Raw genomic sequence first — 11,505 nt, 5'->3', positions numbered from 1 at the left:
TGGGCTTGAGTTGTAATGGGGCTTTTTGTGACCAGATTCGTATTAGGGTGGCAATGACATCTCCTCTTCTGCTGAAACCCATTAGTAATTGGATTGGTTCCACAATGGCTCTGGGTCTCCTGTGCCGTTGGCGCTGGAGGTAGGGTAACGAAGAGGAGGACTGGGGGTAGAAGACATAGATTCTGAATTCCTGAGTCCTGGGAGGCACACGGGTGTAGGGGCTAGAAATTCAGAATAGAGGGTAGATACCTTTGTCCACCACTTAAGTGCATTTGCTAGCAGAAAAGTGAGGCAACGCTCAGCACAAAAGACCTCAACATTTGTAGCTCCCTTTGTCCCCCAACCCTCTGCAGTGCTTTCCCCGATATCGGGGAGCAGGGTACTCCCTAGTCTCAACAGGAAATATCTGCTTTTTGGAAGCCATTTTCTCTGCTTATTTTATACAATAGTGGGCGCACTATAAGGCCCCAGGTACTGTGTTGCTGAAGTCCTCAGCATCAATGACACAACCAGAGGAAGCTGAGTTAATTAGACCAGTATGGACAATAGTTGCATTAGGTAGGTCTCTTGTCAGAAATGGGACAAATGGCAAGGTCATGAATGTGGCCGGTCGCTTTCACTCCATTGGCCTCAGACTTGGTACAACACCAGTGTTCTCTTCCTTGGGGGAAAGTAAAGTAAAAATGGCTGAGATAACTGTGTCCAAGGGGTGGGGGAGTTGAGGGAAGTTTACATGGAAAGAAAAGATAAAGTTTGATAAGGTAAAAGGGAAAACAAAGTACGGGAATTGAAGAATGGATGAGATTTTTACAGGTTGGGATGGGGAATTCAGACTTGGGAAGGTGGCACTAATCCAGGGGAAGCTGGTAGTTAAAGGCAAGGGGGAAGGGGAGCAGATGGGTAGATGGAAGGCTAGAGCTTCCAGTGTGTGTGTGTGTGTGGGGGGGGGGGTGGTTGTTAAAAATCACCGAAGATTTCTGAGCAGGAGGCTGAGGTCTGAGCCAGGTAATGAAAGACAGCAAGTGCAGGATGAGATGGAGTGGGGCTGGAGGGGAAGGGGCTTAGGGTGCTATTACAGCTTTTCCAGCAGCTTCGAGGAGAGGTCATGAGGGCTTAAATGAACCAGGTGGTGGACCACACTGAGGTGTTAATTGCTCTAAGATCTTTTGTTTTCTATTAAAATAAATTTTGAAAATATTGAAAATATTTTCCAAATACATTTGGAAATATCAAGCAAATAAAATTTGAAAATATCAAGCAGAATTGGATTAATTGGGGGAATTGAGGACCTTCTTATAGCTGAGATCATAGTAGCTCTAAAGCAAGTTCTGAACAATAGGCATTTAAAAATCTTTTTTTAGAAGAGCAACATGTTTAGGTACATTTGGCATGGGGTGGGAGTGTTAAGTCTTCATTCCTTCTCTCAACCAAGACCCCTGCAGATAGGGTTATTTTATTTTTTTTAAAGAAGGCTCGGAGGAGCCTCAGATATTATCTAGTTTGGATATGGTAAGTAGGTTTGTGTCTTATTCTCCAATACCAACTCAACAGTGTAGCTGGCTGCATTGAGAAGGATTCTAAGGGTGCAAGTGCTCTGGCTTCACGCAGCAGTGTCCTCGTGCACTAGCAATGTCTCCCCTGGGCACGTTTTAGGAAAAGAAAGCACAGATGTGATGTATTTGCCATCCTCGAGTCACACCTCTTATTTCACCGTCAAGGAGAGGTTATGTGACTTTCCCCAGCTCATAGGTAGTAAAATTTAGAATTCATGTCCATTGTTTTTTCCACTACTCTTTTCCACATGGGGTTTCACTATGGTTTCTCCCTTCCCTGATCTGGTGTGGTGTGGTGTGGTGTGGTGTGGTGTGTGTGTGTAAATGGAGAAAGTGGAGAGGGGCTAGCCCTGCCTCTGGCAAACCTCTTCTTCTTCTAAATCGGTGGGAAATGGGCAGTTGGGGAATCAGCTCAGCCCTCTGGGCATCAGCTCCTCAGAGATCAAACAAGGTCAGTCGGCTAGCCAATTTCTAAGTACTCTTCAAAATCCGAGTCTCTTTCATGCCCTTTGCACATAGTAAGTACTCCATATATAGTTACTGAATTGAACTAAAATGGAATTTTCTTCAGGATAGCAATATTTGGCTTAGTCACATTTTGTAGGAAAGGAGCAAGAAGGGAGCAAAATGATGTTGCTTTGGTCAACACTATTATCTAAAACTCTTCTCTTGATGAATCTGTGGTGTTATGGCCTGAATTGTGTCCCCTCAAAATTCAGATATTGAAGCCCTAAGCCCGCAGTGTGACTGTATTTGGAGAGAGGGCCTTTACAGAGGTAATTAAGGTTAAATGAGGTCATAAGGGTGGGCCCTAATCTGAAATGACTAGTGTCTTTGTAAGAAAAGATGCCCGGGCTGCACATGCACAGACAACAGGGAAGGTGGCCATCTGAAAGCCAAGAAGAGAGGCCTTAGAAGAAATCAAAGCCTCTTGGTCTTGGACTTTCAGCCTCCAGAACAGTGAGAAAATAACTGTCTGTTGTTTAAGCCCCCCAGTCTGTGGTATTTTGTTATGGCAGCCCTCGCAAACCAATACAGATGGTTCCCTCAATTATCTCAGGACTGGGTTAGCACATCTCAAAAAGCCCTTTGCTTTTGTTTCTTCGCCCCTTACTATTAACCTTCGCAGATTGTCAGCCCCTCGACCTGCAGAAGAGGAAGCTCCTCAGGAAATCTGGAGCAGGAAAGCAGTATATGGCATTTGTCAGCTGGGAGAAACGAGGTATTGGAGGGTGGTTGGGTCTTGATCAAAGTCCATGGCCCCGTCCCCGGTGAACTGGGGCTTCCTTCAGTGGATCGGTCCTCTTGCTTTTGGAAAACTCCGTCTGCGCTGCCCAGAGCCGGCTATATAATTTGTTGGTTTGGTGAAGTGAGGGAAGGTGGGATTCCTTGTTCAAATATCTTGAAAGATGTCAAGATGGTGACAGGAGAGGATTCAGCCAAACACTGGCCCTACGTAACTGCTCGGGGGCCATGGTGGGGAGCCAGTCTTGTGCTGTCTCTGCCACGGCCTCCCTGAAGCAAGGAGGCAAATCTACACTGAAATCATCAGTCTGATGTTCTAGAATACATGGACTTTGGGGCAGTTTTACAAATGTGGCGAATATTCAGCCATGTCCAACTGAGATCAGGACTTGATTTTACCTGCAAAGAATGGGTGTGGCACTAAAACTTGGTAATAAGCTCATTTCTCTGGAACAGGTAAAGTTTAAACACCTTTTATTTCAAGAAATATTGCTTCTAGACTTTCCCGAAGCCAGAATTGTTCTATAAAAGTATCACAGAATATTACACAAGATTAAAAAACACAGTATGCGTCCTAATAACTTGAAACCTTTTTACAAAGCACATCATTCATGACCATAAATATGTTTCTTCTGTCATTCAGCTGGTGACACACACATCTGATAAAGAGCTAGTTAATTTTAACATATGTACAGAGTCTATGATAAAGACTTAAAGTTATCAAAGATTCAACTACAACATATTAAATTTTCTTTAAAAGAGTTTACCTTAAACACTTAAAGAAAACATAATTTACCTATGCATTTGAATGATCTAAAAATAAAAAGAAAATCACTGTTAAGCTAAAAAAAACCTTCTTGGGAAGTTGGCTAGGGTACTGATAATTCTCACTGAGGTAATCCTTTTGCTGGTATTTAAAAATCTAATACATAACAAGAATATTTTCAAGAATACAGAATTTCAAAAGCAGTCTTGTATTATGTCTTTAAAAAATCAGAACTTGGTAAAGGCCTTAAAAATAATCATATAACACATATGGTGTGTTTAAAATATGAAACATTTGTGAGTTTGTTTTATTGAAAAAGATTTCTTATATAAATTCAAAACTAAGCATATATTCTCAAAACTTGACCTTACTAGGCAGGTCAAGAAAACGAAGATGAGCAAAAAAAGTCTTCAGTCCTTTTATCATGTTAATAAAATAATAAAAATTTCGCAATCTGAAGCATATGATGAACACTTTGAGGCTAGGCACAGAAAGAGCAGACAATCTTGGTTTTGTTGATTTATTTATTTTTACTGCCAACATCGTTAGCCATGCCTTTCTGCTAATCAAGTTTAGCAAGTCGAGGAAAACGCATGCAATGTCTTCTGGCAAAAGCGTATGCTGAACAATATGTCATCCATACTGTGTGTCATTCTTGGGGTCTACTTCCCGTGGTCACACTGAGAGCAAGGAGTGAGACTATGAAAAGCCTATGGGAAGAAAAAAAAAGACTAACCAAAGAGACATGGTATTCTGATCTCAGAGTGCAAAATCATTGAAGGTGATGGCACTGAAAAGTTCCAGTGGTTAAAAAAGGAATCAAAACCACATTAGGCGGGCAGTGGAAAATGTGCTGAAAAATTCATGGAGGAGGTCAAGTTTTAGAAACCCAGAAAGTTACACTTCTAGCCATCTTGATTGGATAATATTTGGATAGGTATATCCCTATCATTTTCAAAAGATAATACTGTTTTAGTCTCCCCACAAACAAACACGAGTCAACCTTTCTTTCTATTCTGGACCAATCGTGAATTACAACACTGAGTCCCTGTGTGCCTCCTGCTGACCTGCGCCCTAACTTCTGCGCCTATGTGCCTAGGGTAGCTTAGAATGTTGGCTGTCGTGATTGCCTTTATTAGTTTACTAACAAAAAGTTAAAAAAAAATACTGTGTTTAGGGTAAGGTCACAATTTCAGCTAATCGGAGGAGAGTGGAAAGGAGGCACTGCCTTCGAGACTCTGTAAGCTCCCCGTCTTGTGACTCTTCGCCTTGTTCAACCTCTTCTCGCTGCTGGAGTTGGTCGGCTGCTCCCTGGCAGACGTATTGATCGGCTGATGAATGGAATCCACATCAGCATGCGCAGGAAGATGCAGCTGATCTTCAAAAACATCCTCGCCTGGACTGCCCCCCCGGGGAAGAAGATCAAAAACATCCTCCCCTGGACCAGCCCCCCGGGGAAATTCTTGCTGCAGCCGGGGCCTGGGTGGCAGCACCAGCTCTGTGAGGCCGTTGCCACTAAAATCGCTTGCAAGATGATTTCTCTCTTCGTGCTCCGTCCACGTGTCAGTTTTATGATTTCTCCAGTGTTCAGAATTCAAACGACTCACTTCGGGAATGTCGTTGTTCCATTCAAGTTTTGTCTCTGGACTGAATGTTGGTTGGTTCAAAGGCAGGGTTCGAAGGTCAGCCGGCCAGGTCCAATAAGGCGCTTCCCCAACCGTAGGACTCGGGTCCTCATCTGACTCCGCGGAGGCTCTCTCTACTGGCGCAGAGAGCTCAGCAGATCCAGCCAGGGACCCATCACTTTGAGCAGTTGCAGTCTTATTTGTTTTGTCTTGCTCCTGGTGGCTGTTCAGCAGTGCAAATACTCTATCTACATCCTTCAAGTAATTAGTCCAGTCAACCAGACTAAGTGTATAGTTTTGTCTGTCCTCATAGACACTTTCGTTCACTCTGTATAAATCCTCCAGACCTTGCCAGTTGACATCTGCAGCGAGGCTGGGCGGATTAACCTTCCCATCCATCCCATAACTGTCCTCTGTGAAAAGAGAGAGGGAGGTGGATCATTAGGGGAGAAAGTATTTCTTACTTATCGGACAAGCAACTTACGTCGTTTTTAGCAGAGCAAATCCATTTGAAATACAATGCTAAAAAATATTTTCCCCTAGTCATTTGTTGTCAGGGAGGGGACTTAGGTTACAGAAGCGATCGAACATTAACAAAACATTGGAAAGAGGCACAAACGAGTGCAAACCTCTCTGATGAAGCACAGTTGGTGATGGAAATGCATGGCATCATCGGTCAGGGGGCTGGTGTTTTACTCCTGGCTCTACTCAAGGCAACTTTGCAACCAGGACATCACATGAGTGAGGCTCTCTGAGTCTTGGTCCCTCATCTGTCAGATGCGAGCATAGTTGTGTGATGGAACATTTACCATCTACAGTGTCGCTGGGCGAATGATGAATTTGAAAGCGTTTTAATGTAAGAGGCAATGCTTAGTCACACATTTTTATGCTCCGTGGCACTCCGTATAAAAACAAATGTCAGTGCAATTAAACTCTTCAAATCCAATGCTTGAATCTGTTTCTTTGATTTTGTTTTTGCCCTAAAAGTTCTATGCTCCAGATAAGTCAAACTTTGAATGGTTTCCACAGTGTACAAAGAACACACCAGCTTTCTCTCTCTTCAGATCTTTCTATGTCACCAAGGTGACTACAGTCCTGTGGGAAATAGCATCTTTTCTCTTATTATGTTCAAGTACCATTTAGAAAGAGGCAGCCTGGATTAATGTGATCAACTACGCACAAAGCAATATGGACCAGCAGGAAGAATAAGTAAAACTACACAAAACCACATTCTTAGTAAACTAGAAGATAGAAAATTATGTAATCTTCAAACAACCTGTAAGTTAAAATAAAAAAAAAGTTAATACCGAATCTCAACAGAGCTGTATGTCGCACTCTGGGCACGAGCCCTGGGAAAACAGTACGGACCAGAGAAGCAGGAAATGAGGTTGCAGCCAAGAACTGAGTTGAAGCCATCACTGGAAAGCATGTCAACCTGATGTAGAGAAGACTGTACGAATCCTGGTAAACCGTGGTGGAGACGAGGAAGAGACTCGGAAGTGGGCATGAATCGAGGTGGCAGTCAGAAAGGGAGGAAGGAAAGGACACAAAGCAAGAAGCAACATCCTTTGGAAACTGGGAGATAAAGGAAAAGGGCAGCAAAAGCGGGGGGGAAATGTCAGATCCTGTAAGGAAAAAAGAGAGAGAAAAAACGCCATACAACCTCCCCTACTCCCATCCCCAAATCATAATAAAATAAAATAGTAAAAAGATAGTAGACTTGGTTACACCCACTAGAAAGGATCCTCTTAAACTAGAAATCTTGTAAATACTTGAAATCCATGAAATTAAGAAAAGAAGCCTGAATCTAGACAAAATTGTTAGAAAAGAAAATAGAAAATAAGAATAACAAAATCTGTCATCTTATGAAAATGCCAAATGCCCTGCCAAAATAAACCATAAAGTGAAGAAAACCACAATACAACATTACCAAGTAAATTAAGTGTTTTCAATCAAGCACCCCAGGGTGTGAAAACCATCTTAAATCAGAAATTAAAGTACAAACCAAGGATCTTAAAACCATCCAAGCTCTTTTTCAAATATCAAGGCTACAGAAAAAACAGGTCTAAAAATTAAAATGTAAGAATGCAGGGAATACTGTCCACATCAATTTTTCTTGAACAGTCTCCATCCAACCAAGAAATCACTGCAGAAACCAGCAAAAACACTGATGCTGAGCATTTAATGTACTTATCAGATTTAGGAGTACTTGATAAAGGTAGGAGAAGGGTCGAAAGATAATATATACATTTTATATGACAAAGCAAAAATAATGTAACCAGAAATGGGAGGGAAGATAGAAAAGCCGAAAGAGAAGAAGCTCATTGAGAGTTGATTTGAAATAATAGGTGGGAGTCAAAGAACATCATTAAAAACTGATCAATGAGATAATACAAGATTAAATAAGAAACAGGGGACTAGGGGCATTAAAACGTTTAAGTTCAAAAGCAACCAATAGGACAAAAAGACAAATCCTACAAAGTTCCAAAGGGGGAGGCGGGAGGAAACCATCTTTATAAAGAAGAAACTATCTGTAAAAGATGCCAAGTGAAATACATGGAAACATAATAATAAGTGATACTCAATCTAAGACAGGCCAAGTGGACTAAAAATAAATATGAACCTAGAAGACCTAAATATATAATCAGTCAGGTAGTTCTCATTTAAATGTGTCCAATAGTATACTCCCAGGGTAGAAGTCACATCTTCTCAAACACACATAGAAATTCACATTACTTGATTGTGTTAGGTCACACACACACAAAATATCAGTAAGTTGCATAAAATAGAAATATTACAAACACTCTGACACAATACAATGAAACAAGAAATTAATAACATTAAAACAACAACAAAGCCCTTTCACCTGGAAGCTGACAAACATCATCTGGGTGAAAAGGAAAATACAAACCTAGAAGTGCAGAATTTAAAAAAATGATAATGCAAATGCTATGCATTAGAACCTATGACACATAAGGCATGATACTTATGCATCATTTTAAGCATCCTTAGCCTTAAACACTTTTATCATGAAAAATAAATGAATTTTTTTAAAGAATTTATTTATTCGAGACACAGAGATACAGAGAGAGAGAGAGCATGAGCAGGGGGAGAGGTAGAGGGAGAGGGAGAAGCCCGCTCCCTGCTGAGCCAGGAGCCCGATGTGGGGCTCGATCCCAGGACCCTGGGATCATGAGCTGAGCCGAAGGCAGACGCTTAACCATCTGAGCCACCCAGGCGCCCTGAAAAAAATAAATGAATTAAACCCCAAACTCAAAAGAGCTGCAGAAAGAACAATGTAAATCAAAAGAAAGCACCAGGAAGGATATAATAAAGGTGAAAGCAAAAATTAATGCGGTAAAGAACAGAAGAATGACATATCTAGGGGGGTGGGGGGATGGGTTAGCCTGGTGATGGGTATTAAAGAGGGCACATTCTGCGTGGAGCACTGGGTGTTATGCACAAACAATGAATCATGGAACACTACATCAAAAGCTAATGATGTAATGTACGGTGATTAACATAACAATAAAAAATTTAAAAAAAAAGAAGAATGACATATCTAACTAATAAATCAAAATCCTGGTTCTTTAAGAAAGTATCAAAACAGGCAATCAATCACTAGTTCAGCTACTTGAGAAAAAGGGGAGAAAGTTCACACACACGAAATAAAAAATGACAAGGGAGAAATAATCATTGAAATCTACAAAATTTAAAACATGAGAGACCACTTTGTAGACCTCAAAGCAAATGAATTAGAAAACCTGGATGAAACAGATAATTGACCAGAAAAATAGTTCATTGAAACTGACTCGCGGTGCCTGGGTGGCTCAGTCGTTAGGTGTCTGCCTTCAGTTCAGGTCATGGTCCCAGGGTCCTGGGATCGAGCCCTGCATCGGGCTCCCTGCACAGGGGGAAGCCTGCTCCTCCCACTCCCACTCGCCCTGCTTGTGTTCCCTCTCTTGCTGTGTCTCTCTCTGTCAAATAAATAAATAAAATCTTAAAAAAGAAATTGGCCCAATTGAAAGTTTAGATATAAGCCATTTCCAAAGAAGGGAAAGAAAGGTTATTAAGAAAGTACGAAGATACACCAGGTCCCCTGGTTTCACAGGAGAATTTTACCAAACCTTCAAAGAGAAGAGCATCTGAATGCTGGACAAACTGTTTTAAAGCATAGAAAATCAAAGAAAAATTTCAAACTCTTTTTATGAAGCAACTATAACATTGTTAGTTGTGGTAGGGAGAAAGACGTCCACATCCTAATCCTAGAAACTGTGGATATGTTACTTTCCATGGCACAAAGGACTTGGCAGATGTCATTTAAATTACGCTGATATGTGGAGATTATTCTGAAGGATCCAGATGGGGCCAATGTAACCACAAAAGTCCTTAGTTGGGAAAGGGAGGCAGGGGAGTGAGAAGATGCGAGCCCAGAAGCCTAGGTCTGAGACACACGTGTGCGTGCGTGCACATGCGCACACAGACATACAGATGGAGATCTGAAGATCCTACACTACCAGCTCTGAAAATGGGGGAAAGGGCCCTGGGCAAGGAATGTAGGGAGCCTCTAGAAGCTGGAAAAGACAAGGAAAGGGATCCTTTGTTAGAGCTCTCGGAAGGAACACAGACCTGCTTACCCCATGATTTTAGCCCAGTAACACCCATTTTTGGACTTCCGACCACTAAAAATAAAAGAATAAATTTGTGTTGTTTAAGACAGTATGGTGATTTGTTACAGCAGCAATAGAAAACTAATACAATACTTAAAAAGGTAACACTAGTACAAACAAAGAAAATTATGGACTGGTATTATTTATTAATATAATATAAAAATCCTAAATAAAATATTACTGAAGAGAATTCAGTATTATATTAAGAAAATAACACATGATGACCTAGTGGAATGTATTCCAGGAATGAAAGTTTGGCTCATTCTTAGCAAATCTGTTAATATAATATATCATACTGGAAAACCTATATAATAATATAATATAATATAATATAATATAATATAATATAATATAATATAATATAATATAATATATAATATAATATAATTGGAATGTAATATATCATCTTGGAAGATCTATGTAATAGAATAGAATAGAATTGAATTGAATTGGAATATAATATATCATATTGGAATATAACATCATATTGGAAAATTGAAAGAGAAAAATTATTTGAGCATCTCCATAGATGCTGAAAAGGCCTTTGACAAATTCAACATTCATTAGTAATAAAAACACTAAAAAAAAAAATCAATGGCTAGTTCCTTAACATGATGAAGATGTATACAACTTAGTCCTAAACCTCCCTCTCACTTAGTGGGGAAATCTGAAAAGCATTTTCACAAAGATCAGGAGCCAGGTAACATTGTACTGGAAGTATTAGTTCATTCAGTCCGACAGGAGGGATCAGAGCCAACAAATTAGAAAAGAAGCAAAACTATCTCTATTCACAAATGTACAAGTACACCTGGAAAACCCAAGAGAATCGATGACAAAATTAACTCAAAAGTAGAAATATTTTTTAAAGTAGCAGGATATAAAATTAATATGCAGAAATCGATAGCCCTCATATACACAAATGAGAATACAAAGAGGTTTTAATGATGGAGGAAAACCCTATTCACAACAGTAAGAGAGAAGATAAAATGCTTATGAATAAACTTACCAAGAAATGTGCAGAACCTCTGAGAAATGAGTTTAGAAAGCTCCTGAAAGACCTAAAAATTTACTTAACCAGGTGGAAAGATAGCTTTTGTTCTTGTATAGAAGACTCAGCATCGTAAAGATACAAGTCCTTCCTGATAATCCTTTCAAAAACCAGATAAAAAAGTGGGCACACAACATAACCAGATAATCTACAAAAGGAAAGTAACATGGCCTTTAAACTTTCAAAAACATGTTCAACTTTACTCATAATAAAAGCAATACAAATCCAAACAATACTGAGATACCCTTTCTTTCTCATTCAATTGGAAAAAAATTTAAAAGCTTGACAGCTGTTGAAAGCAGACACTCATATACTGATGACCGGAATGCAAAATGGTGCAAACCATATGGAGGGGAATTTGGCGGTATTTAATGTGTCCATATAGGCATTTACTTTTGACCCAGTAATCCCACAACTAGGACTTTACTCTGAAGGTATCTTCAAGAACATGAAACATATTTGCCCAAGGTTCTTTACTGCAGCACAATTTGTAATTGCAAAATATGAGAAGAACTGAAATCTCATACATAAAAGAGTGGCTGAATAAATTATGGTACAGCCACAGTAGATTACTATGAAGAAGTGAAAAAGAGAATGG

At 40.1% G+C, this 11,505-nt stretch overlaps 2 protein-coding genes across 11 annotated transcripts in view; one reads left to right on the top strand and one right to left on the bottom strand.

Moving 5' to 3' along the window:
* Positions 1 to 11,505, top strand: part of SLCO5A1 (solute carrier organic anion transporter family member 5A1) — a 313,993-nt gene that overhangs the window by 294,338 nt on the left and 8,150 nt on the right. The gene's annotated exons all lie outside the window — the stretch shown is intronic.
* The window catches only part of SULF1 (sulfatase 1), a 174,622-nt gene continuing 166,372 nt past the window's right edge, over positions 3,256 to 11,505 (bottom strand). For 8 of the 10 annotated variants that reach the window (XM_027602978.2, XM_027602984.2, XM_027602968.2 and 5 more), the window contains one exon: positions 3,256 to 5,602. In XM_027602978.2, the coding sequence (XP_027458779.1) occupies positions 4,761 to 5,602 (842 nt within the window). In that variant the 3' untranslated portion in view covers positions 3,256 to 4,760. The remainder of the gene's footprint in view (positions 5,603 to 11,505) is intronic. The other 2 variants (XM_027603011.2, XM_027603015.2) reach the window with 1 other exon arrangement.

Source organism: Zalophus californianus, chromosome 4, assembly GCF_009762305.2.
Source record: "Zalophus californianus isolate mZalCal1 chromosome 4, mZalCal1.pri.v2, whole genome shotgun sequence".
Lineage (NCBI taxonomy): Eukaryota > Metazoa > Chordata > Mammalia > Carnivora > Otariidae > Zalophus > Zalophus californianus.
The sequence above is the reverse complement of the archived record's forward strand: the minus strand, read 5'-3'. Positions and strand labels throughout refer to the sequence as shown.